The 27,952-nt window shown below is 52.7% G+C and overlaps 1 protein-coding gene across 1 annotated transcript in view; it reads left to right on the top strand.

Moving 5' to 3' along the window:
* The window catches only part of LOC148152044 (uncharacterized), a 112,353-nt gene that overhangs the window by 6,173 nt on the left and 78,228 nt on the right, over positions 1-27,952 (top strand). The window contains exon 2 of the mRNA XM_087994177.1: positions 368-811. Coding sequence (XP_087850303.1) covers positions 368-811 — 444 coding nt within the window. The remainder of the gene's footprint in view (positions 1-367; positions 812-27,952) is intronic.

The following is a 27,952-nucleotide window of genomic DNA, read 5'->3' as shown; positions in this document are numbered from 1 at the left end:
GTCTGGCCCTGATAGAAGTTTATCGGTTTCTATTCAATCCTCCCTCATTGCTCTCAGCTGCAGTGATATTACACAGATACTGGTGCAGTCCCCCTCCCTACGTCACCCTCGGGGGGAACTGTAATGGAGCTGAGGTTGAGGGTGGATCAAGTATCACCCATTGGGAGAGAATGAACTTTGACCTTGTTATTTAACATGAACTCCTTAACACTGGAGAGAGGGTTTTAGTTTGTACTGACCCTGAATCACACCTGGCTCTGTCCACTGGAGTCTGAGATCACCCTGGGCTGTGTGGTTGGGAATTCGATGCCATCCTGTCTGGTGTAAAATTCTTGTGCTGAGTTTTGGAATGTGTTTTCTATTCCAGCGAGTGTGAAGGTTAATATCCTGAGCATAAGCTCATCAGCGGAAAGCATCACACTGCAGGCAACTTACAATGGGATTGTCACTAAGACAGTCGGGATTCACTACGGGAATATTGACAGGAATTACGACAGGAATAATGACAGGACTTCCACAGGATCCGAATTATCTCCGGAACAGCTGCAGGTCCGGCTGGTGTGTTCGTTTGTGCAGAGCAATGGAACTCAGTGTAAGAGGAAATGGAAACGGGAGAGCAGATCTAAGGATACGCCGTACAGCAGCGTTGTAGCCCAGGAGTGGACCTGCAATAGACTCTCTCCCTACTCCCAATATCAAATCACTCTCTCTGTGATTTACCAAGATCGGTCCAGCTCATGGGTGCATAGCGGACATTACACAGAGAGCAGCTGTCAGATTTATACACGTCGTGTCAGCACCATCCAAGGAGGTCAGAAACGATTTCTTAAAACATGGGAGAGCTGGATCTGTTTGCGTCTCCCCAACTGCCATCTCTCTGCCCCACCCTCTGTACCCCACACCCAAACCCCTCCCTCTGTACCCCACACCCAAACCCCTCCCTCTGTACCCCACACACAAACCCCTCCCTCTGTACCCCACACACAAACCCCACCCTCTGTACCCCACACCCAAACCCCTCCCTCTGTACTCCACACCCAAACCCCACCCTCTGTACCGCACACCCAAACCCCACCCTCTGTACTCCACACCCAAACCCCACCCTCTGTACCCCACACCCAAACCCCACCCTCTGTACCCCACACCCAAACCCCACCTTCTGTACCCCACACCCAAACCCCACCCTCTGTACCCCACACCCAAACCCCACCCTCTGTACTCCACACCCAAACCCCACCCTCTGTACCCCACACCCAAACCCCACCCTCTGTACCCCACACCCAAACCCCACCCTCTGTACTCCACACCCAAACCCCACCCTCTGTACCCCACACCCAAACCCCACCCTCTGTACCCCACACCCAAACCCCACCCTCTGTACTCCACACCCAAACCCCACCCTCTGTACCCCACACCCAAACCCCACCCTCTGTACCCCACACCCAAACCCCTCCCTCTGTACCCCACACCCAAACCCCTCCCTCTGTACCCCACACCCAAACCCCACCCTCTGTACCCCACACCCAAACCCCACCCTCTGTACCCCACACCCAAACCCCACCCTCTGTACCCCAAACCCAAACCCCTCCCTCTATACCCCACACCCAAAACCCTCCCTTTATACCACACACCCAAACCCCTCCCTCTGTACCCCACACCCAAACCCCACCCTCTGTACCCCACACCCAAACCCCTCCCTCTGTACCCCACACCCAAACCCCTCCCTCTGTACCCCACACCCAAACCCCTCTCTCTGTACCCCACACCCAAACCCCTCCCTCTGTACCCCACACCCAAACCCCACCCTCTATACCCCACACCCAAAACCCTCCCTTTATACCACACACCCAAACCCCACCCTCTGTACCCCACACCCAAACCCCACCCTCTGTACCCCACACCCAAACCCCACCCTCTGTATCCCAAACCCAAACCCCACCCTCTATACTCCCCCACACAAACCATACCCTCTATACACCACACCCAACCCCTCCCTCTGTACCTCATGCCCAAACTCCACCCTCAACACCCCACACCCAACGACCACTCTCTATACCCCCCACACCCAAACCCCACTCTCTGTACCCCACACCCAAATCCCACCTACTGTACCCACAACCCAAACCCCTCCCTCTATACCCCACATCCAAAGCCCAGCCTCTATAAACCCACACCCAAACCCCTCTCTGTGTACCCCACACCCAAACCCCTCCCTCTGTACCACCCACCCAAACCCCTCCCTCTATACCCCACACCCAAACCCCTCGCTCTGTACCACACACCCAAAACTCACACTCTGTGCCCCACACCCAACCCCACCCTCTGTATCCCAAACCCAAACCCCACCCTCTATACCCCACACCCAAACCCCTCCCTCTGTACTCCATACCCAAAACTCACACTCTGTGCCCCACACCCAACCCCACCCTCTGTATCCCAAACCCAAACCTAATCCTCTATACCCCACACACCAACCCCACCCTCCCCACCCCACACACCAAGCCCACCCTCTGTACTCCACACCAAAAGCCTTCCCTCTGTACCCCACACAAAAATCCCCTCCCTCCATCTATACACCACAACCAAACCCCAGCCTCTGTACCCCACACCAAACCCCTCCCTCTGTACCCCACACCAAACCCCTCCCTCTGTACCCCACACCAAACCCCTCCCTCTGTACCCCACACCCAAACCCCTCCCTCTGTACCCCACACCCAAACCCCTACCTCTGTACCTAACACCTAAACCCCTCCCTCTACACCCTACACCCAAACCCCTCCCTCAATACCCCACACAAAAACCCCACCCTCTGTACCCCATACACAAACCCCACCGTATGTACCCCACACCAAACCCCACCCACTACACCCCAAACCCAAGTCCCTCCCTCTGTACCCCACACCCAAACCCCTACCTCTGTACCTAACACCTAAACCCCTCCCTCTACACCCCACACACCAACCTCACCCTCTACACCCCACACACCAACCCCACCCTCAATACTCCACACCCAAAGCCTTCCTCTGTACCCCACACACAAATCCCTCCCTCTGTACCCCACACCCAAACCCCACCCTCTATACCCCACACCCATACCCCTCCCTCTATACCCCACACCCAAACTCCATTCTCTGTACACCACACCCAAAGCCCAACTTCTATACTCCGCATCCAAACCCCTCCCTCTGTACCCCACACCCAAACCCCTCCATCTGTACCCCAAACCCAAACCCCACCCTCTGTACCCCACACCCAAACCCCTCCCTCAATACCCCACACAAAAACCCCACCCTCTGTACCCCATACACAAACCCCACCGTATGTACCCCACACCAAACCCCACCCACTACACCCCAAACCCAAGTCCCTCCCTCTGTACCCTACATCCAAACCCCTCCCTCTACACCCCACACACAAGAACCTCCCTCTGAACCCCACACCCAAACCCTCCCTCTACACCCCACACACAAACCCCCCCCTCTGTACCCCACACCCAAACCCCACTCTCTGTGCCTTACACCCAAATCCCACCCTCTGTACCCCACACCCAAACCCTACCGTCTGTACCCCACACAAAAATCCAACTCTCTATACCCCACACAAACCCCACCCTCTATACCCCACACCTAAACCCCCCCCTCTGTACCCCATACAAAAACCCCACCCTCTGTACCCCACACCGAAACCCCTACCTCTGTACCCCACACATAAAACCCCTCCCTCTACACCCCACACACCAACCTCACCCTCTACACCCCACACACCAACCCCACCCTCTGTACTCCACACCCAAAGCCTTCCTCTATACCCCACACCCAAACCCCACCCTCTGTACCCCACACCCAAACCCCACCCTCTGTACTCCACACCCAAAGCCTTCCTCTATACCCCACACCCAAACCCCACCCTCTGTACACCACACCCAAACCCCTCCATCTGTAACCCACACCCAAACCCCACCCTCTGTACCCCAAACCCAAACCGCACTCTCTGTACCCCCCACCCAAACCCCACCCACTATACCCCACACCAAACCCCTCCCTCTATACCCCACACAAGAACCCCACCCTCTGAACCCCACACCGAAACCCTCCCTTTGTACCCCACACTTCAACCCCTCCCTCTACACCTCACACACAAACCCCCCCCTCTGTACCCCACACCCAAATCCCACCCTCTGTACACCACACCCAAACCCCTCCCTCTGTACCCCACACCCAAACCCCTCCCTCTATACCCCACACCCAAACCCCTCCCTCTGTACCCCACACCCAAACCCCTCCCTCAATACCCCACACCCAAACCCCTCCCTCTATACCCCACACCCAAACCCTCCCTCTGTACCCCACACCCAAACCCCACCCTCTATACCCCACACCCAAACCCCTCCCTCTATACCCCACACCCAAACCCCTCCCTCTATACCCCACACCCAAACTCCATTCTCTGTACCCCACACCCAAAGCCCAACTTCTATACTCCGCATTCAAACCCCTCCCTCTGTACCCCACACACAAACACCCCACCCTCTGTACACCACACCCAAACCCCTCCCTCTGTACCCCACACCCAAACCCTCCCTCTGTACCCCACACCCAAACCCCTCCCTCTATACCCCACACCCAAACTCCATTCTCTGTACCCCACACCCAAAGCCCAACTTCTATACTCCGCATTCAAACCCCTCCCTCTGTACCCCACACACAAACACCCCACCCTCTGTACACCACACCCAAACCCCTCCCTCTGTACCCCACACCCAAACCCTCCCTCTGTACCCCACACCCAAACCCCTCCCTCTATACTCCACACCCAAACTCCATTCTCTGTACCCCACACCCAAAGCCCAACTTCTATACTCCGCATTCAAACCCCTCCCTCTGTACCCCACACCCAAACCCCTCCCTCTGTACCCCACACCCAAACCCTCCCTCTGTACCCCACACCCAAACCCCACCCTCTGAACCCCACACCCAAACCCCACCCTCTGTACCCCAAACCCAAACCGCACTCTCTGTACCCCACACCCAAACCCCTCCCTCTATACCCCACACAAGAACCCCACCCTCTGTACCCCATCGTGTGTACCCCACACCCAAACCCGACCCACTACACCCCACACCCAAGTCCCTCCCTCTGAACCCCACACCCAAACCCTCCCTCTACACCCCACACCCAAGCCCCTCCCTCTATACCCCACACCCAAACCTCTCCCTCTGGACCCCACACACAAACACCCCACCCTCTGTACCCCACACACAAACACACCCAAACCCCTCCCTCTGTACCCCACACCAAACCCCTCCCTCTGTACCCCACACCCAAACCCCACCCTCTGTACCCCACACACAAACACACCCAAACCCCTCCCTCTGTACCCCACACCAAACCCCTCCCTCTGTACCCCACACCCAAACCCCACCCTCTGTACCCCACACCCAAACCCCACCCTCTGTACCCCACACCCAACCCCACCCTCTGTATCCCAAACCCAAACCCCACCCTCTATACCCCACACACCAACCCCACCCTCTACACCTCACACACCAACCCCACCCTCTACACCCCACACACCAACCCCACCCTCTGTACTCCACACCAAAAGCCTTCCCTCTGTACGCCACACAAAAAACCCCTCCCTCCATCTATACATCACACCCAAACCCCTCCCTCATAATCCCACACGAAAAACCCTCCCTCTGTACAACACACCCAAACCCCTCCCTCTATACCCCACACCAAACCCCTCCCTCTATACCCCACACCCAAACACCACCCTCTGTACCCCACACGCAAACCACACCCACTGTACCCACAACCCAAACCCCTCCCTCTATACCCCACATCCAAAGCCCATCCTCTATACCCCACACCCAAACCCCTCCCTCTGTACCCCACACCCAAATCCCTCCCTCTTTCCCCCACACCCAAACCCCTCTCTCTGTACCCCACACCCAAACCCCTCCCTCTATACCCCACACCCAAACCCCTCTCTCTGTACCCCACACCCAAACCCCTCTCTCTGTTTCCCACACACAAGCCCCTCCCTCTATACCCCACATCCTGACCCCACTCTCTGTACCCCAAACTAAAACCCACCCTCTATACCCCACACCCAAATCCCTCCCTCTATGCCCCACATCCAAAGCCCACCCTCTGTACCCCACACCCAAACCCCTCCCTCTGTACCCCACACCCTAATCCCTCCCTCTTTCCCCCACACCCAAACCCCTCTCTCTGTACCCCACACCCAAACCCCTCCCGCTATACCCCACACCCAAACCCCTCTCTCTGTACCCCACACCCAAACCCCTCTCTCTGTTTCCCACACCCAAACCCCTCCCTCTATACCCCACATCCTGACTCCGCTCTCTGTTCCCCAAACCAAAACCCACCCTCTATACCCCACACATAAATCCCACCCTCTATACCACACACCCAAACCCCTCCCTCTATACCCCACACCCAAACTCCATCCTCTGTACCCCACACCCAAACCCCATCCTATATACCCCACATCCTGACCCCACTCTCTGTACCCCAAACCAAAACCCACCCTCTATACCCCACACATAAATCCCACCCTCTATACCCCACACCCAAACCCCTCCCTCTGTACCTCACACACATGCCCCATCCTCTATACCCCACACCCAAACCCCTCCCTCTGTACTCCATACCCAAAACTCACACTCTGTGCCCCACACCCAACCCCACCCTCTGTATCCCAAACCCAAACCTAATCCTCTATACCCCACACACAAAGCATACCCTCTACACCTCACACACCAACCCCACCCTCTACACCCCACACACCAACCCCACCCTCTACACCCCACACACCAACCCCACCCTCTGTATCCCACACAAAAAACCCTCCCTCTGTACCCCACACCCAAACCCTCCCTTTGTACACCACACTTCAACCCCTCCCTCTACACCTCACACACAAACCCCCCCCTCTGTACCCCACACCCAAGCCCCTCCCTCTGTACCCCACACCCAAACCCCACCCTCTGTACCCCACACCCAAACCCCACCCTCTGTACCCCACACCCAAACCCCTCCCTCTGTACCCCACACAAAAACCCCACCCTCTGTACCCCACACATAAAACCCCTCCCTCTACACCCCACACACCAACCTCACCCTCTACACCCCACACACCAACCTCACCCTCTACACCCCACACACCAACCCCACCCACTGTACTCCACACCCAAACCCCACCCTCTGTACCCCACACCCAAACCCCACCCTCTGTACCCCACAACCAAACCCCTCCCTCTATACCCCACACCCAAACCCCTCCCTCTGTACCCCACACCCAAACCACACCCTCTGTACCCCACACCCAAACAACTCCCTCTGTACCCCACACCCAAACCCCTCCCTCTGTACCCCACACCCAAACAACTCCCTCTGTACCCCACACCCAAACCCCTCCCTCTTTACCCCACACCCAAACCCCACCCTCTGTACCCCACACCCAAATCCCTCCCTCTGTACCCCACACCCAAACCCCACCCTCTGTACACCACACCCAAACCCCTCCCTCTGTACCCCACACCCAAACCCCTCCCTCTGTACCCCACACCCAAACCCCACCCTCTGTACACCACACCCAAACCCCACCCTCTGTACCCCACACCCAAACCCCTCCCTCTGTACCCCACACCCAAACCCCACCCTCTGTACCCCACACCCAAACCCCTCCCTCTGTACCCCACACCCAAACCCCACCCTCTGTACACCACACCCAAACCCCTCCCTCTGTACCCCACACCCAAACCCCTCCCTCTGTACCCCACACCCAAACCCCACCCTCTGTACACCACACCCAAACCCCACCCTCTGTACCCCACACCCAAACCCCTCCCTCTGTACCCCACACCCAAACCCCACCCTCTGTACCCCACACCCAAACCCCTCCCTCTGTACCCCACACCCAAACCCCACCCTCTGTACACCACACCCAAACCCCTCCCTCTGTACCCCACACCCAAACCCCTCCCTCTGTACCCCACACCCAAACCCCACCCTCTGTACACCACACCCAAACCCCACCCTCTGTACCCCACACCCAAACCCCTCCCTCTGTACCCCACACCCAAACCCCACCCTCTGTACCCCACACCCAAACCCCACCCTCTGTACCCCACACCCAAATCCCACCCTCTGTACACCACACCCAAACCCCTCCCTCTGTACACCACACCCAACCCCACCCTCTGTATCCCAAACCCAAACCCCACCCTCTATACCCCACACACCAACCCCACCCTCTACACCTCACACACCAACCCCACCCTCTACACCCCACACACCAACCCCACCCTCTGTACTCCACACCCAAACCCCTCCATCTGTAACCCACACCCAAACCCCACCCTCTGTACCCCAAACCCAAACCGCACTCTCTGTACCCCCCACCCAAACCCCACCCACTATACCCCACACCAAACCCCTCCCTCTATACCCCACACAAGAACCCCACACTCTGTACCCCACACCCAAATCCCACCCTCTGTACCCCACACCCAAACCCCACCCACTGTACCCACAACCCAAACCCCTCCCTCTATACCCCACATCCAAAGCCCATCCTCTATACCCCACACCCAAACCCCTCCCTCTGTACCCCACACCCAAATCCCTCCCTCTTTCCCCCACACCCAAACCCCTCTCTCTGTACCCCACACCCAAACCCCTCCCTCTATACCCCACACCCAAACCCCTCTCTCTGTTCCCCACACCCAAACCCCTCTCTCTGTTTCCCACACACAAGCCCCTCCCTCTATACCCCACATCCTGACCCCACTCTCTGTACCCCAAACTAAAACCCACCCTCTATACCCCACACCCAAATCCCTCCCTCTATGCCCCACATCCAAAGCCCACCCTCTGTACCCCACACCCAAACCCCTCCCTCTGTACCCCACACCCTAATCCCTCCCTCTTTCCCCCACACCCAAACCCCTCTCTCTGTACCCCACACCCAAACCCCTCCCGCTATACCCCACACCCAAACCCCTCTCTCTGTACCCCACACCCAAACCCCTCTCTCTGTTTCCCACACCCAAACCCCTCCCTCTATACCCCACATCCTGACTCCGCTCTCTGTTCCCCAAACCAAAACCCACCCTCTATACCCCACACATAAATCCCACCCTCTATACCACACACCCAAACCCCTCCCTCTATACCCCACACCCAAACTCCATCCTCTGTACCCCACACCCAAACCCCATCCTATATACCCCACATCCTGACCCCACTCTCTGTACCCCAAACCAAAACCCACCCTCTATACCCCACACATAAATCCCACCCTCTATACCCCACACCCAAACCCCTCCCTCTGTACCTCACACACATGCCCCATCCTCTATACCCCACACCCAAACCCCTCCCTCTGTACCTCACACACATGCCCCATCCTCTATACCCCACACCCAAACCCCTCCCTCTGTACCCCACACAAAAACCCCTCCCTCTGTACTCCATACCCAAAACTCACACTCTGTGCCCCACACCCAACCCCACCCTCTGTATCCCAAACCCAAACCTAATCCTCTATACCCCACACACAAAGCATACCCTCTACACCTCACACACCAACCCCACCCTCTACACCCCACACACCAACCCCACCCTCTACACCCCACACACCAACCCCACCCTCTGTATCCCACACAAAAAACCCTCCCTCTGTACCACACACCCAAACCCCTCCCTCTGTACCCCACACCCAAACCCTCCCTTTGTACACCACACTTCAACCCCTCCCTCTACACCTCACACACAAACCCCCCCTCTGTACCCCACACCCAAGCCCCTCCCTCTGTACCCCACACCCAAACCCCACCCTCTGTACCCCACACCCAAACCCCACCCTCTGTACCCCACACCCAAACCCCTCCCTCTGTACCCCACACAAAAACCCCACCCTCTGTACCCCACACATAAAACCCCTCCCTCTACACCCCACACACCAACCTCACCCTCTACACCCCACACACCAACCTCACCCTCTACACCCCACACACCAACCCCACCCACTGTACTCCACACCCAAACCCCACCCTCTGTACCCCACACCCAAACCCCACCCTCTGTACCCCACAACCAAACCCCTCCCTCTATACCCCACACCCAAACCCCTCCCTCTGTACCCCACACCCAAACCACACCCTCTGTACCCCACACCCAAACAACTCCCTCTGTACCCCACACCCAAACCCCTCCCTCTGTACCCCACACCCAAACAACTCCCTCTGTACCCCACACCCAAACCCCTCCCTCTTTACCCCACACCCAAACCCCACCCTCTGTACCCCACACCCAAACCCCTCCCTCTGTACCCCACACCCAAACCCCTCCCTCTGTACCCCACACCCAAACCCCACCCTCTGTACACCACACCCAAACCCCACCCTCTGTACCCCACACCCAAACCCCTCCCTCTGTACCCCACACCCAAACCCCACCCTCTGTACCCCACACCCAAACCCCTCCCTCTGTACCCCACACCCAAACCCCACCCTCTGTACACCACACCCAAACCCCTCCCTCTGTACCCCACACCCAAACCCCTCCCTCTGTACCCCACACCCAAACCCCACCCTCTGTACACCACACCCAAACCCCACCCTCTGTACCCCACACCCAAACCCCTCCCTCTGTACCCCACACCCAAACCCCACCCTCTGTACCCCACACCCAAACCCCTCCCTCTGTACCCCACACCCAAACCCCACCCTCTGTACACCACACCCAAACCCCTCCCTCTGTACCCCACACCCAAACCCCTCCCTCTGTACTCCACACCCAAACCCCACCCTCTGTACCCCACACCCAAACCCCTCCATCTGTAACCCACACCCAAACCCCACCCTCTGTACCCCAAACCCAAACCGCACTCTCTGTACCCCCCACCCAAACCCCACCCACTATACCCCACACCAAACCCCTCCCTCTATACCCCACACAAGAACCCCACCCTCTGTACCCCACACCCAAACCCCTCCCTCTGTACCCCACACCCAAACCCCACCCTCTGTACACCACACCCAAACCCCACCCTCTGTACCCCACACCCAAACCCCTCCCTCTGTACCCCACACCCAAACCCCACACTCTGTACCCCACACCCAAATCCCACCCTCTGTACACCACACCCAAACCCCTCCCTCTGTACACCACACCCAAACCCCTCCCTCTGTACCCCACACCCAATCCGCACCCTCTGTACCCCACACCCAAACCCCACCCTCTGTACCCCACACCCAAACCCAACCCTCTATGCCCCACACCCAAATCCCACCCTCTGTACACCACACCCAAACCCCTCCCTCTGTACCCCACACCTAAACCCCTCCCTCTATACCCCACACCCAAACCACACCCTCTATACCCCACACCCAAACCACACCCTCTATACCCCACACCCAAACCCCTCCCTCTGTACTCCACACCCAAAACTCACACTCTGTACCCCACACCCAACCCCACCCTCTGTATCCCAAACCCCACCCTCTATACCCCACACACAAACCATACCCTCTACACCCTACACACCAACCCCACCCTCTGTACTCCACATCAAAAGCCTTCCCTCTGTACCCCACACAAAAAAACCCTCCCTCCATCTATACACCACACCCAAACCCCTCCCTCTGTACCCCAAACCCAAACCCCTCCCTCTGTACCCCACACCCAAACCCCACCCTCTATAACCCACACCCAAACCCCACCCTCTGTACTCTGCACCCAAAACTCACACTCTGTACCCCACATCCAATCACCTCCTTCTATACCCCACACCCAAACCCCTCCCCCTGTACCCCACACACGCCCCATCCTCTATACCCCACACCCAAACCCCATCCTCTATACCCCACACCCAAACCCCTCCTTCTGTACCCCACACCCAAACCCCACCCTCTGTACCCCACACCCAAACCAGTGTGTGTGTGTAGTGAGTGTGTAGTGAGTGTGTGTGTAGCGTGTGTGTAGTGTATGTTGTGTGTAGTGTGTGTGACTGTGTGTGTGTAGTGTGTGTCTGTGTAGTGAGTGTGTAGCGAGTGTGTGTGTGTGAGAGTGTGTGTAGTGTGTGTGTAGTGTGTGTAGTGTGTGTGAGTGTGTGTGTAGTGTGAGTGTGTGTGTAGTGTGTGTGTAGTGTGTGTAGTGTGTGCGTGTGTGTAGTGTACATGTGTGTGTAGTGTGCGTGTGTGTAGTGTGTGTGTAGTGCGTGTGGTGTGTGTGTGTAGTGTGTGAGTAGTGTAGCTGTGTGTGTGTGTGTAGTGTAGTGTGTGTGTAGTGTGTGTGTAGTGTGTGCATAGTGTGTGTGTGTAGTGTGTGTGGTGTGTATGTGTAGTGTGTGTAGTATTGTGTGTAGTGTAGCATTGTGTGTCGTGTGTGTAATGTGAGTGTGTAGTGTGTGTAGTGTAGTCTGTGTGTGTAGTGTGTGCGTAGTGTGTGTAGTGTAGTGTGTGTGAGTGAGTGTTTGTGTAGTGTGTGTGTAGTGTGCATGTAGTGTGTGAGTGTGTAGTGTGTGAGTGTGTAGTGTGAGAGTGTGTAATGTGTGTAGTGTGAGTGTGTGTAGTGTGTGTGTGAGTGTGTAGTGTGTGTGCGTGTAGTGTGTGTGTAGTGTGTGTGTAGTGTGTGTGTTGTGTGTAATGTGTGTGAGTGTGTGTGTGTGTGTGTGTAGTGTGTGTGTGAGTGTGTGTATGTAGTGTGTGTGTGTGTCTGTGTGTGTAGTGTGCGTCTGTGTGTAGTGTGTGTGTCTGTGTGTGTTGTGTCTATGTGTAGTGTGTGTGTGTAGTGTGTCTGTGTGTGTAGTATGTGTGTAGTATGTGTGTGTGTTTCTGTGTGTGTAGTGTGTAGGTGTGTAGTGTGTGTGTCTGTGTGGTGTGTGTGTCTGTGTGTATTGTGTCTATGTGTAGTGTGTGTGTAGTGTGTCTGTGTGTGTAGTATGTGTGGAGTATGTGTGTGTGTGTGTTTCTGTGTGTGTAGTGTGTATGTGTGTAGTGTGTGTGTCTGTGTGGTGTGTGTGTCTGTGCGTGTAGTGTGTGTCTATGTGTTGAGTGTGTGTCTGTGTGTGTGTCTGTGTGTAGTGTGTGTGTAGTATGTGTGTGTAGTATGTGTGTGTAGTGTGTGTGTGTTTCTGTGTGTAATGTGTGTGTGTAGTGTGTGTCTGTGTGTAGTGTGTGTCTGTGTGTAGTGTGTGTAGTATGTGTGTGTATTGTGTCTCTGTGTGTGCAGTGTGTGTGTAGTGTGTGTGTGTCTGTGTGTGTAGTGTGTGTGTTTCTGTGTGTGTAGTGTGTGTGTCTGTGTGTAGTGTGTGTAGTGTGTGTAGTGTGTGTAGTGTGTCTGTGTTTAGTGTGTGTGTTTCTGTATGTGTAGTGTGTGTCTGTGTGTAGTGTGTGTCTGTGTGTAGTGTGTGTGTCTGTGTAATGTGTGTGTCTGTGTGTGTGTCTGTATGTAGTGTGTGTGTGTAGTGTGTGTGTAGTGTGTGTGTGTTTCTGTGTGTAGTCTGTGTGTGTCTGTGTGTAGTGTGTGTGTCTGTGTGTATGTGTAGTGTGTGCGAGTGTGTGTCTGTCTGTGCAGCGTGTCTGTGCGTATGTGTGTCTGTGTGTGTAGTGTGTGTCTGTATGTAGTGTGTGTGTTGTGTCTGTGTGTAGTGTGTGTAGTGTGTCTGTGTGTGTAGTGTGTGTGTAGTATGTGTGTGTAGTGTGTGTCTGTATGTAGTGTGTGTGTGTCGTGTGTGTGTAGTGTGTGTAGTGTGTGTGTAGTGTGTGTGTGTCTGTGTGTGTATGTGTAGTGTGTGCGTGTGTGTGTCTGTGTGTATAGTGTGTGTCTGTGTGTGTCTGTGTGTAGTGTGTGTGTATGTGTGTGTTGTGTCTGTGTGTAGTGTGTGTGTGTGTAGTGTGTCTGTGTGTAGTATGTGTGTTTCTGTGTGTGTAGTGTGTGTGTCTGTGTGTAGTGTGTGTCTGTGCGTGTGTCTGTGTGTGTGTCTGTGTGTAGTGTGTGTGTAGTGTGTGTGTAGTATGTGTGTGTAGTATGTGTGTGTAGTGTGTGTGTCTGTGTGTGTATGTGTGGTGTGTGCATGTGTGTGTCTGTGTGTTGTGTCTGTGTGTAGTGTGCCTGTTTGTGTGTAGTGTGTGTGTAGTATGTGTGTTTAGTATGTGTGTGTTTCTGTGTGTAGTGTGTGTGTCTGTGTGTATGTGTAGTGTGTGCATGTGTGTGTCTGTGTGTGCATTGTGTCTGTGCGTATGTGTGTCTGTGTGTGTTGTGTGTGTCTGTGTGTAGTGTGTCTGTATGTGTGTGTTGTGTCTGTGTGTAGTGTGTAGTGCATTTGTGTGTGTAGTGTGTGTGTAGTATGTGTGTGTAGTGTGTGTCTGTGTGTAGTGTGTGTGTGTCTGTGTGTAGTGTGTGTGTCTGTGTGTGTAGTGTGTGTGTGTGTGTTTGTCTGTATGTAGTGTGTGTGTGTAGTGTGTGTATGTTTCCGTGTGTAGTGTATGTGGGTCTGTGTGTGTAGTGTGTGTGTGTCTGTGTGTGTATGTGTAGTGTGTGCGTGTGTGTGTCTGTGTGTGTAGTGTGTGTCTGTTTGTGTCTGTGTGTAGTGTGTGTGTGTAGTGTGTCTGTGTGTAGTATGTGTGTTTCTGTGTGTGTAGTGTGTGTGTCTGTGTGTAGTGTGTGTCTGTGCGTGTGTCTCTGAGTGTGTCTGTGCGTGTGTCTGTGTGTAGTGTGTGTGTAGTGTGTGTGTAGTATGTGTGTGTTTCTGTGTGTAGTGTGTGTGTGTCTGTGTGTGTAGTGTGTACATGTCTGTGGGTAGTGTGTGTCGGTGTGTGTAGTGTGTGTGTCTGTGTGTTGTGTCTGTGTGTAGTGTGCCTGTTTGTGTGTAGTGTGTGTGTATTATGTGTGTGTGTTTCTGTGTGTGTAGTGTGTGAGTGTCTGTGTGTAGTGTGTGTGTCCGTGTGTAGTGTGTGACTGTCTGTGTAGTGTGTGTGTCTGTGTCTGTGTAGTGTGTCTGTGTAGCGTGCAGTGTGTCTGTGTGTGCAGTGTGTCTGTGAGTTCAGTGTGTCTGTGTGTCTGTGTGTAGTGTGTGTGTGTAGTGTGTGTGTAGTATGTGTGTGTAGTATGTGTGTATTTCTGTGTGTAGTGTGTGTGTCTGTGTGTATGTGTAGTGTGTGCATGTGTGTGTCTGTGTGTGCATTGTGTGTCTGTGTGTGTGTAGTGTGTGTCTGTGTGTAGTGTGTGTGTATGTGTGTGTTGTGTCTGTCTGTAGTGTGTAGTGTGTCTGTGTGTAGTGTGTGTAGCATGTGTCTGTGTGTAGTGTGTGTGTCTGTGTGTAGTGTGTGTGTCTGTGTGTGTGTAGAGTGTGTCTGTGTGTGTGTCTGTATGTAGTGTGTGTGTGTCGTGTGTGTGTGTAGTATGTGTGTTTTTCTGTGTGTAGTGTGTGTGTCTGTGTGTATGTGTAGTGTGTGCGTGTGTGTGTCTGTGTGTGCATTGTGTCTGTGCGTATGTGTGTCTGTGTGTGTGTAGTGTGTGTCTGTGAGTAGTGTGTGTGTATGTGTGTGTTGTGTCTGTGTGCAGTGTGTGTGTCTGTGTGTGGTGTGTGTGTCTGTGTATGTGTAGTGTGTGTGTAGTGTGTGTCTGTATGTAGTGTGTGTGTGTCATGTGTGTAGTATGTGTGTGTTTCTGTGTGTACTGTGTGTCTGTGTGTATGTGTAGTGTGTGCGTGTGTGTGTCTGTGTGTGCATTGTGTCTGTGTGTATGTGTGTCTGTGTGTGTGTAGTGTGTGTATGTGTGTGTTGTGTCTGTGTGTAGTGTGTGTAGTGTGTCTGTGTATAGTGTGTGTAGTGTGTCTGTGTGTAGTGTGTGTGTAGTATGCGTGTGTAGTGTGTGTCTGTGTGTAGTGTGCGTGTCTGTGTGTAGTGTGTGTGTCTGTGTGTGTGTAGTGTGTGTGTCTGTGTGTTTGCCTGTATGTAGTGTGTGTATGTTTCTGTGTGTAGTGTGTGTGTGTAGTGTGTGTGTGTCTGTGTGTGTAGTGTGTGTGTATGTGTGTGTTGTGTCTGTGTGTAGTGTGTGTGTATGTGTGTGTTGTGTCTGTGTGTTGTGTGTGTGTGTAGTGTGTCTGTGTGTAGTATGTGTGCATAGTATGTGTGTTTCTGTGTGTGTAATGTGTGTGTCTGTGTGTAGCGTGTGTCTGTGCGTGTGTCTCTGAGTGTGTCTGTGTGTGTGTCTGTGTGTAGTGTGTGTGTGTGTAGTGTGTGTGTAGTATGTGTGTGTAGTGTGTGTGTTTCTGTGTGTAGTGTGTGTGTCTGTGTGTGTAGTGTGTGCATGTCTGTGTGTAGTGTGTGTCAGTGTGTGTTGTGTGTGTGTCTGTGTATTGTGTCTGTGTGTAGTGTGCCTGTTTGTGTGTAGTGTGTGTGTAGTATGTGTGTGTGTTTCTGTGTGTGTAGTGTGTGAGTGTCTGTGTGTAGTGTGTGTGTCTGTGTGTAGTGTGTGTCTGTCTGTGTAGTGTGTGTGTCTGTGTGTCTGTGTAGTGTGTCTGTGTAGCGTGCAGTGTGTCTGTGTGTGCAGTGTGTCTGTAAGTTCAGTATGTCCGTGTGTCTGTGCGTGTGTGTGTCAGTGTGTGTGTGTGGTGTGTCAGTGTGTGTGTAGTGTGTCTGTGTGTAGTGTTTGTGTGATTGTGTGTCTGTGTGTGTGTCTGTGTGTGTTGTGTCTGTGTGTGTAGTGTGTGTGTGTAGTGTGTCAGTCCGTGTGTAGTGTGTCTGTCTGTGTGTGTAGTGTGTAGCGTGTGTGTGATTGTGTGTCTGTGTGTCTGTGTGTAGTGTGTGTGTGCCTGTGTGTAGTGTGTGTGTGTCTGTGTGTGTCTGTATGTGCAGTGTGTCTGTGCGTGTGTGTGTCTCTGTGTCTGTGTGTAGTGTGTGTGTGTCTGTGTGTGAAGTGTGTGTGTGTCTGTGTGTAGTGTGTGTGTGTCTGAGTGTGGTGTGTGTGTCTGTGTGTGGTGTGTGTGTCTGTGTTTGTTGTGTGTGTCTGTGTGTCAGTGTGTGTGTAGTGTGTGTCGGTGTGTGTAGTGTGTGTGTCTGTGTGTTGTGTCTGTGTGTAGTGTGTCTGTTTGTGTGTAGTGTGTGTGTAGTATGTGTGTGTGGTTCTGTGTGTGTAGTGTGTGAGTGTCTGTGTGGTGTGTGTGTTTGTGTGTAGTGTGTGTCTGTGCATGTGTCTCCGAGTAGTGTGTCTGTGTAGTGTACAGTGTGTTTATGTGTGCAGTGTGTCTGTGTGTTCAGTGTGTCTGTGTGTCTGTGCGTGTGTGTCTCAGTGTGTGTAGTGTGTGTGTGTGGTGTGTCAGTGTGTGTGTAGTGTGTCTGTGTGTAGTGTGAGTGTGATTGTGTGTCTGTGTGTGTTGTGTCTGTGTGCGTAGTGTGTGTGTGTAGTGTGTCAGTCTGTGCGTAGTGTGTCTGTCTGTGTGTGTAGTGTGTGTGATTGTGTGTCTGTGTGTAGTGTGTGTGCCTGTGTGTAGTGTGTGTGTGTCTGTATGTGCACTGTGTGTGTGTGTCTGTGTGTGTAGTGTGTGTCTGTGTGTAGTGTGTGTGTCTGTGTGTGTAGTGTGTGTCTGTGTGTAGTGTGTATATGTCTGTGTGTAGTGTGTATGTGTCTGTGTGTAGTGTGTGTGTCTGTGTGTAGTGTGTGTGTGTCTGAGTGTGTAGTCTGTGTGTGTCTGTGTGTAGTGTGTGTGTGTGGTGTGTATGACTGTGTGTGGTGTGTGTGTCTGTGATTGTTGTGTGTGTCTGTGTGTCAGTGTGCGTGTCTGTGTGTGTAGTGTGTGTAGTGTGTGTCTGTGTGTGTGTCTGTGTAGTGTGTCTTTGTAGTGTGCAGTATGTCTGTGTGCAGTGTGTCTGTGTGTGCAGTGTCTCCGTGTATCTGTGTATGTGTGTGTCTGTGTGTGTAGTGTGTGTGTGTGTGTGGTGTGTCAGTGTGTGTATAGTGTGTGTGTGATTGTGTGTCTATGTGTAGTGTGTGTCTGTGTGTGTTGTGTCTGTGTGTGTAGTGTGTGTTGTGTCTGTGTGTAGTGTGTCAGTCTGTGTGTAGTGTGTCTGTCTGTGTGTGTAGTATGTAGTGTGTGTGTGATTGTGTGTCTGTGTGTAGTGTGTGTGTCTGTGTGTCTGTGTGTAGTGTGTGTGTCTGAGTGTGTAGTCTGTGTGTGTCTGTGTGTAGTGTGTGTGTGTGTCTGTGTGTGGTGTGTGTATCTGTGGTTGGTGTGTGTGTCTGTGTTCGTTGTATGTGTCTGTGTGTCAGTGTGTGTGTAGTGTGTGAGTGTGTGTATAGTGTGTGTGTCTGTGTGTAGTGTGTGTGTCTGTGTGTAGTGTTTGTGTGTCTGTGTAAAGTGTGTGTCTGTGTGTAATGTATGTCTGTGTGTAGTGTGTGTGTGTAGTGTCTCTGTGTTTACTGCGTGTCTGTCTGTGTGTGGAGTGTCTCTGTGTGTACGGCGTGTGTGTCTGTGTATGTAGTGTGTGTGTGTAGTGTGTGTGTGTCTGTGTGTGTAGTGTGTGCGTGTGTGTGTCTGTGTGTAGTGTATGTGTCTGTGTGTGTTGTGCCTGTGTGTAGTGTGTGTGTGTGTAGTGTCTGAGTATGTAGTGTGTGTAGTGTGTCAGTGTGTGTGTAATGTGTCAGTGTGTGTGTAGTGTGTGTGTCTGTGTGTGTGTCTGTGTGTGTCTGTGTGTGTCTGAGTGTGTAGTCTGTGTATGTCTGTGTGTAGTGTGTGTGTGTCTGTGTGTGGTGTGTGTATCTGTGTTGATGTGTGTGTCTGAGTGTGTGTGTCTGTGTGTGTAGTGTGTGTGTGTAGTGTGTGTGCCTGAGTGTGTAGTGTGTGTGTGTAGTGTGTGTGTGTCTGAGTGTGTAGTGTGTGTGTGTGTGTCTGAGTGTGTAGTGTGTGTGTGTCTGTGTGTAGTGTGTGTGTGTCTGAGTGTGTAGTGTGTGTGTGTCTGTGTGTAGTGTGTGTGTGTCTGTGTGTGTAGTGTGTGTCTGTGTGTGTAGTGTGTGTGTGTCTGAGTGTGTAGTGTGTGTCTGTGTGTAGTGTGTGTGTGTCTGTGTGTGTAGTGTGTGTGTGTCTGTGTGTGCGTGTGTCCCTGTGTACGTGTGTGTGTGTGTCCCTGTGTCTGTGTGCATCCCTGTGTCTGTGTGCGTGTGTGTACGTGTGTGTGTGTCTGTGTGTGCGTGTGTCCCTGTGTGTGTGTGTCCCTGTGTCTGTGTGCGTCCCTGTGTCTGTGTGCGTGTGTGTACGTGTGTGTGTGTCTGTGTGTGCGTGTGTGTAGTGTGTGTGTGTGTGTCCCTGTGTCTGTGTGCATCCCTGTGTCTGTGTGCGTGTGTGTGCGTGTGTGTGTGTCTGTGTGTGCGTGTGTCCCTGTGTGTGTGTGTGTGTGTGTCCCTATGTCTGTGTGCGTCCCTGTGTCTGTGTGCGTGTGTGTGTGTGTGTGTGTCCCTGTGTCTGTGTGCGTCCCTGTGTCTGTACGTGTGTGTGTGTCTGTGTGTGCGTGTGTCCCTGTGTGTGTGTGTGTGTAGAGTGGGAGGTTAGAAAGAGGTTAGAGTTTTAACTAGTAGAGATATATGTTACTGGTTAATACCTGTTGACCTTTAGCTGAACGTATTGATTTGTAATAAAGAGTAACTCCTGTTAAGTACAGAAACCTGGTGGGTCGCTGGGGGAGGAGGTGATGGCCCTGTCAGTATGATCCCGAGAGTATCGATCCAGAAAGGGAAGAGTGAGGGCTGCAGATCCGAAGATCAGAGTCTAGATCAGTGTGGTGCACAGCAGGTCAGGCAGCACCCGAGGAGCAGGCAGAGGAGGGTGCCAGGATGGGAGGGTGGGTCGTAGGGGGGTGTGGACCTGACCAGGTAGTCACGGAGGGAACGGTCTTTGCGGAAGGCGGAGAGGGGTGGGGAGGGAAATATATCCCTGGTGGTGGGGTCTTTTTGGAGGTGGCGGAAATGTCGGTGGATGATTTGGTTTATGCGAAGGTTGGTAGGGTGGAAGGTGAGCACCAGGGGCATTCTGTCCTTGTTACGGTTGGAGGGGTGGGGTCTGAGGGCGGAGGTGCGGGATGTGGACGAGATGCGTTGGAGGGCATCTTTAACCACGTGGGAAGGGAAATTGCGGTCTCTAAAGAAGGAGGCCATCTGGTGTGTTCTGTGGTGGAACCGCTCCTCCTGGGAGGAGATACGGCGGAGGCGGAGGAATTGGGAATACGGGATGGCATTTTTGCAGGAGGTAGGGTGGGAAGAGGTGTAATCCAGGTAGCTGTGGGAGTCGGTGGGTTTGTAAAAAATGTCAGTGTCAAGTCGGTCGTCCTACCCCTCCATCCCCTCCCCCACTCATCTATTGTACTCTTGGCTACTTTCTCCCCATCCCACCCCTCTCATTTATCTCCCCACCCTGGAGGCTTCCTGCCTCTATTCCTGAGGAAGGGCTTATGCCCAAAACGTTGATTTTCCTGCTCCTTGGGTGCTGCCTGACCTGCTGTGCTTTTCCAGCACACTCTGATCTATTGATCCAGAAACTCAGCTAATGTTCTGGGGAGGTGAAAATGTGTTGCTGGAAAAGCGCAGCAGGTCAGGCAGCATCCAGGGAACAGGAGAATCGACGTTTCGGGCATGAGCCCTAATATTCTGGGGAACCAGTCTCAAACTGCACTAGGACGGAGAGTGGGATTTACATTCTAAAGATCAAATCCTAGAGTGAAGGGTCTAATAATAACCGTGAAGCCATTGTTGTAAAACCCATCTGGTTCATTCATCTCCTTTTGGGAAAAAGAAACTGCCTGGTGTGGGCTACACGTGACTCCAGACCCATGACAGTGTGGTTGACTCTGAACTGCCCTCTGGGTAATTAGGGAGGGGTAATAAATGCTGCCTGCCCAGAGACACCCTCATGCTGTAAATGAATATAAAAGGGACTGAGGAATTTGGGGCACTTTAAAAAGTCTTTAAATGTGCGATGACTGTGGGAGTATCAGGGATCGATTTCCAGCGTGTTACCCCAGTCAGGAGTCACACTTCCCAGGTGGGGCGGCACGGTGGCACAGTGGTTAGCACTGCTGCCTCACAGCGCCAGGGTCCTAGCTTCAATTCCAGCCTCGGGCAACTGTCTGTGTGGAGTTTGCACATTCTCCCCGTGTCTGCGTGGGTTTCCTCCGGGTGCTCCGGTTTCCTCCCACAGTCCAAAGGTGTGTGGGTTAGATGGATTGGCCTTGGAAAATGCAGGTGTACAAGGATAGGGTAGTGGAGTGGATCTGGGTGGGATGCTCTTCGGAGACCCAATGGGCTATATGCCCTCCTCCTGCGGTGTCGGGGTTCTATGATCATTCATAACTATCGTGTCACGAGTTCAGGCTGCGGTTTGGCAGCTGGGTCCATGGGTCCATGGGTGTGGAACATCCTGATTGTTCAGTTATGGACTCACAAGAGGTCCCACTATGGATGGGATTTCTTGCTGGGATCCTGGTCAGCTGGTATTGTTCAATAGTGAATGAAGGGCACTGCAGCATTCCCTGAAACACTTCTTCAGCCAGAACAATCGAAAATTGGGGCAGCAGTGGGCCATTCAGCCCCTTCGGAGCTGCCTCACCATTCACCTTGGCAGACCATCCAACTCAGTCCCATGTTCACACATTCTCCTAATGTCCTTCCATCTCTTTAACCCTAAGAGCTGTATCTATCTGATATTATATCAGGCTATCATGATGGATAGAAACCAATAAAACTGGGGATGGTGTAAATCAGAAACAAACCACAAATTGCTGGAAAAGCTCAGCAGGTCTGGCAGCAGCATAGACAGAGAAACACAGTCACCCTTCTGCACTGTTCTGAGGGTCACCAGACCCGAAATGTTAACTCTGGTTTCTCTCTGCAGATGCTGCCAGACCTGCTGAGTTTTTCCAGCAATTTCTGTTTCAATTTGGAAACAACTGTGTCTTAACTTAAACAAAGGGAATGAGAATGAAATGAGGTAGAGTTAGCTAACGTGAGCTGGGCAGATAGATGAGCAGAGAAGACCATAAGCCAGCATTGCCAGGCATAGATCATCGAACAACACAGCATAGGAACAGGCCATTCAGCCCAGGATGTGGTGCTGAACATGAAGCCGAATTAAACTAATCCCTCTGCCTGCCCACAGTCCATATCCATCCATCCCATTCATGCTAATCTAAAAGCCCCTTTAACACCCTTACTGTATCTGCCTCTACCATCACCCACCCCCCGGCAGCGTGTTCCACACTCCTATCACTCTCTGTGTAAAAAGACTTGCCCTTCCTGTTTCCCATGAATTTGCCCCCCCCGCCCCCCCTCACCTTAAATGCAGACCCCCCTAGTTTGAGACATTTCAACTCTGGGAAAAAGATTCTAACCTTTGACCCTATCTATCACATCATAATTCCAAAGACTTCTATCCCCTTCAGCCTCTGGCGCTCCAGAGAAAACATCCCGGGTTTTTCCAGCCTCTCCTTGGAGCTAATACCGTTTAATCCTGGTAAACCTCTTCTGTACCCTCTCCAAACCCTCCACATCTTTCCTGTGATTGACCAGAGTTGAACACAAGTGTGGCCTAACCAAAGTCTTATCGAGCTGCGGCATTATATCCTGACCCTTGTACTCAATTCCCCGATCAATAAAGGCAAACATGCCTTATGCCTTCTTTACCATCCTATCTACTGGTGTGGCCACTTTCAGGAGCTATTGTCTTGAACCCCAAGATCCTTCTGCCCATCGATGCTGTTCAGGGTCCTGCCATTAACTGTATGCTTTTCCTTGACATTTGATCTCCCAAAGTGCAGCACCTCACACTTGCCCAGATTAAACTCCATCTGCCATTTCTCCGCCCATATCTACAACTGATCGATATTCCCGCTGCATCCTTTGACAACCTTCTATGTTATCCACCCATGTTTGTATTGTTGCAAACTTACTCACCAACCCATATATATTTTCATCTAAGTCATTTATATATATCACAAACAGCAGTGATCCCACTATGGATCCCTGTCGAACACCACTAATCACAGACCTCCAGCCCTCTACCACCACCTCTGCCTTCTGTGTGCAAACCAATTCTGAATCCACGCGGCCAAGTCATTGTGGATCCCGTGCAGCTCAATCTTCTGGATGAGCCGAGCAGGAGGGACCTTGTCAAAAGCCAAACTAAAATCCATGTAGATAACATCCACTGCTCTAACCTCAATCATCTTCATCATCATCTTGAAAACTCAATCAAATTAGTAAGGTGTGACCTGCCATACACAAAGCTGTACTGACTGTCCCTAATTAGGCCACTCTTTTGCAAAAGAGCGTAAATCCTATCCATAAGAATTCTTTTCAATAGCTTCCCAAACACCGATGGGAGACTCCCCAGTCTATAGTTTCCTGGATTATCCCTATTTCCTTTGAACAAGGAGCAGCATTAGCTCCTTGTCAGTCCTTCAGGACTGTTCCAGTGGCGAGCAAGGATACAAAGATCTTGGTCAAGGCCCCAACAATCTCCTTTCTTGCCTCTCTCAATAACCTGGGGTAGATCCCATCAGGCCTTGGGAACTTAATGCTATTCAAGACCCAACGTTACTACTTTCTTGATCTCAGAATGTTGTAGCATATTAGCATGCTCCATAGAGCATCTCCTTCTCCTGGGTGACTACCGACAAGGTACTCATTTAGGATGTCGCCCACATCCTCTGCCTTCGTGCACACATTCCCACCTCTATTCTTGAGTGCTTCTACATTTTCCGTGGTTGTCCTCTTGTTTTTAGAGTATGTATAGAATTTCTTGGATTCTCTTTAACCCTACTTTCCAAGGCCATTTAATGGCCCCTCCTTGCAGCCTTAATTCCCTGCTTGTGTTCTTCCCTGCTTTCTTTAGATTCCTTACGAGCTGTTGGATTTTAGCTTCTGAAACCTTATTTGCTGCTTTTTCCCTTTTGATTAAATTCACAACCTCCCTTCTTATCCAGTGGTCCCTTACTTTGCCATCCTTGTCCTTCTCCTTACTCGGACATGCCTGCCCTGAACTCTCAACAGCTGGTCTTTAAACAGCACCCCGATGTCAAATGTGGACTCGCCTGATAACACTTCTCCAAGTAACACTCCCTAGCTTGTGTCTAAAATGGACATAATTTGCTCTCCCCCCAATTCAGTACCTTCCTGCAAGGTCCTGAATTATCATTACTCATAGCTAGCTTAAGACTTTGGGAGTTGTGATCACTGTTTACAAAATACTTACCACCCTCCCATCCTGGCACTTTCCCCTGCCACCGCAGGAACTGTAAAACCTGCGCCCACACCTCCTCCCTCACCTCTATCCAAGGCCCTAAAGGAGCTTTCCACATCCATCAAAGTTTTACCTGCACATCCACCAATGACATTTATTGTATCCGTTGCTCCCGATGCGGTCTCCTCTACATTGGGGAGATTGGGCGCCTCCTAGCAGAGCGCTTTAGGGAACATCTCCGAGACACCCGCACCAATCAACCACACCGCCCCGTGGCCCAACATTTCAACTCCCCCTCCCACTCTGCCGAGGATATGGAGGTCCTGGGCCTCCTTCACCGCTGCTCCCTCACCACCAGACGCCTGGAGGAAGAACGCCTCATCTTCCGCCTCAGAACACTTCAACCCCAGGGCATCAATGTGGATTTCAACAGCTTCCTCATTTCCCTTTCCCCCACCTCACCCCAGCTCCAACTTTCCAACTGACCACCGCCCTCTTGAACGATCCAACCTGACAATTTTCATTCCCACCTATCCACTCCACCCTCTTCTCTGACCTATCACCTTCTCCGCCACCCCCATCCACCTATCGCATTCCCAACTATCTTCCCCTCTCCCATTTATCTCTCAGTCCCCCTGGCCCACAACCCTCTTTCCTGATGAAGGGCTTATGCCCGAAATGTTGATTCTCCTGCTCCTCAGATGCTGCCTGACCTGCTGTGATCAGGTGACCTGCTCTGATCTCCAGCATCTGCCGCCCTAACCTTCTCCTTCCTGTTCAGGTTGGTGCCCTGTAATCAGTGGGGGTCCACGGGAATCTGTGCTGTCTCCATTACTGTCTCCATTACACACTAACCACTTGGAGGAAGGAGGCAAATGTACTGTAACCAAATTAGCAAATGACATAAAAATCGATGGGTAGGCAGATGGGGAGCAGGGATACATTGAGTTTACAGAGAGATATCGATGGGTTAGTGAGCAAAACGTTGGCTCATGGAGTGTAATGTGGGAAAATAGAACATAGAACATAGAACATAGACCAATACAGCACAGAACAGGCCCTTCGGCCCACGATGTTGTGCCGAACATCTAACCTAGCTTAAGTACCCATCCATGTACCTATCCAATTGCCGCTTAAAGGTCACCAATGATTCTGACTCTGCCACTCCCACAGGCAGCGCATTCCATGCCCCCACCACTCTCTGGGTAAAGAACTCACCCCTGACATCTCCCCTATACCTTCCACCCTTCACCTTAAATTTATGTCCCCTTGTAACACTCTGTTGTACCCGGGGAAAAAGTTTCTGACTGTCTACTCTATCTATTCCTCTGATCATCTTATAAACCTCTATCAAGTCACCCCTCATCCTTCGCCGTTCCAATGAGAAATGTGAGGTGGTTTAGTTTGGAAGGGAGAAAAGCACAAATATTATTGAAATCAAGAGGAACTGCAGAAAGCTGCAACCCAAAGGGCTCGGGGGACACTTGTACACAAAGCCCAGAAGGCTCACACACAGGGGACAACAGGTCATCGGGAAGGGCGAAGGGAATGTTGGCCCATATTTCAGGAAGGTTGGAGTGTAAGAGTAGGGAAGTCTTACTGGAACTGTACAGGGTGCTGGGAAGAGCACATCTGGAGCACTGTCAGCAGTTTTAGTCCCTCATTGAAGAGAAAGACATCAGCTCATTGGAGGCAGCTCAGAGAAGGTTCACTTTGATGATCCCAGTATGGGGAGGGAAGGGATTGTCTTAGGAGCAAAGGTTAAACAGGTTGGGACTCTACCCACTGGGGTTTAGAGAGCGAGAGGTGATCTCACTGAAACAGATTGGATTCTTAAGGGGTTTGTCAGGGTCAGAGCTGAGAGAGTGTTCCCCCTCAGGGGAGAGTCTGGGACCAGAGGGTACAGTCTCTGAATAAAGGGGCACCGATGTCAGACTGAGATGGGGAGGAATTCCTTCTCTCAGAGGGTTGTGAGTCTTTAGAACTCCTTGTCACAGAGAGAGCTGTGGGGGCAGAGTCCTCGTGTATATTTAAGGCTGAGAGAGATTCTTGATCAGTCACAGGGTCAAGGGGGAAGAGCAGGAAAGGGGGTGTGAGGAATGTCGGATCAGCCACCATCCTATTGGATGGGGAAGCAGACTCGAGGGGCTGAATGGCCTTCTCCTGTTCCTATCTCTTCTGGTCTTATCTCCTTTTTGAAACATTCAAAGTTTTTGCTTCAGCCATTTTCTGTGGCAGAGAATTCCACAGATTCCCCACAGGCTCCCCACAGGCTCCCCACAGATTCCCCACAGATTCCCCACAGATTCCCCACAGGTTCCCCACAGATTCCCTATGGGCTCCCCACAGATTCCCCACGGGCTCCCCAGAGATTCCCCACAGATTCCCCACGGGCTCCCCACAGGTTCCCTACAGATTCCCCACAGATTCCCCACGGGCTCCCCACAGATTCCCTACAGATTCCCTACAGATTCCCCACAGGCTCCCCACAGGCTCCCCACAGATTCCCCACGGGCTCCCCACAGATTCCCCACAGGCTCCCCACAGATTCCCCACAGGTTCCCCACAGATTCCCCACAGGTTCCCCACAGATTCCCCACAGATTCCCCACAGATTCCCCACAGGCTCCCCACAGATTCCCCACAGATTCCCCACAGGTTCCCCACAGATTCCCCACAGATTCCCCACAGGCTCCCCACAGATTCCCCACAGATTCCCCACAGGTTCCCCACAGATTCCCTATGGGCTCCCCACAGATTCCCCACGGGCTCCCCACAGATTCCCCACAGATTCCCCACGGGCTCCCCACAGGTTCCCTACAGATTCCCCACAGATTCCCCACGGGCTCCCCACAGATTCCCTACAGATTCCCTACAGATTCCCCACGGGCTCCCCACAGGTTCCCTACAGATTCCCCACGGGCTCCCCACAGATTCCCTACAGATTCCCCACAGGCTCCCCACAGATTCCCCACAGGCTCCCCACAGGCTCCCCATAGATTCCCCACAGGTTCCCCACAGGTTCCCCACAGGTTCCCTACAGATTCCCCACAGATTCCCCACGGGCTCCCCACAGGCTCCCTACAGATTCCCCACAGATTCCCCACAGATTCCCCACAGGCTCCCCACAGATGGAGAATAGGCAGTGGAGTGGCATGTGCTGAGCTGCTCTTTGAGAGTCTGCATGGAGGCCACGGGTCAGTGGCCTGTCCTTCTGGATCTACGAGACACTGCCCTCACAGATCACTTCCTCATACATTCCCTGTCCATTTGTTTGCAAAGCTATCACAGAGTGTACTGGGCCTGAGGTGACTGTCCATTTGCAGTGAACTGAAGGAGTATTCAAGCTGCAGAGCCAGACATTCTCTCCAGCCACACGCTCTCCCAGAGCACAGGGCAATGAGCCTGCGATACCACCTCAGTAACTGACCATCCGTGTTGGAGACCAGGGGTCCATGGCGACAGGGCATCACCTTCGAATAAAGGGTCACCTATCTCAAACAGATGAGGAGGAATCCCCTCTCTCAGAGGGGAGAGAGTCTCTGGAAGTCTTTCCTGCAGAGGGCTAGTGAGATGGTGTCTTTAGGTTAAGGTTATTCAGGAAGGGAATTGGGGGTTTAGGGGCAAGTGGAGCAGCAGATGATCAGATCAGCCGTGATCTCACTGAGTGGGGCAGTGATCTCGATGGGCT

This window comes from Chiloscyllium plagiosum, unplaced genomic scaffold (genome assembly GCF_037043375.1).
Source record: "Chiloscyllium plagiosum isolate Xiang-an unplaced genomic scaffold, Cpla_swu_hap1 HiC_scaffold_2, whole genome shotgun sequence".
Classification (NCBI taxonomy): Eukaryota; Metazoa; Chordata; class Chondrichthyes; order Orectolobiformes; family Hemiscylliidae; genus Chiloscyllium; species Chiloscyllium plagiosum.
Note: the sequence above shows the minus strand (reverse complement) of the source record. Positions and strands in the feature narration are given on the sequence as shown.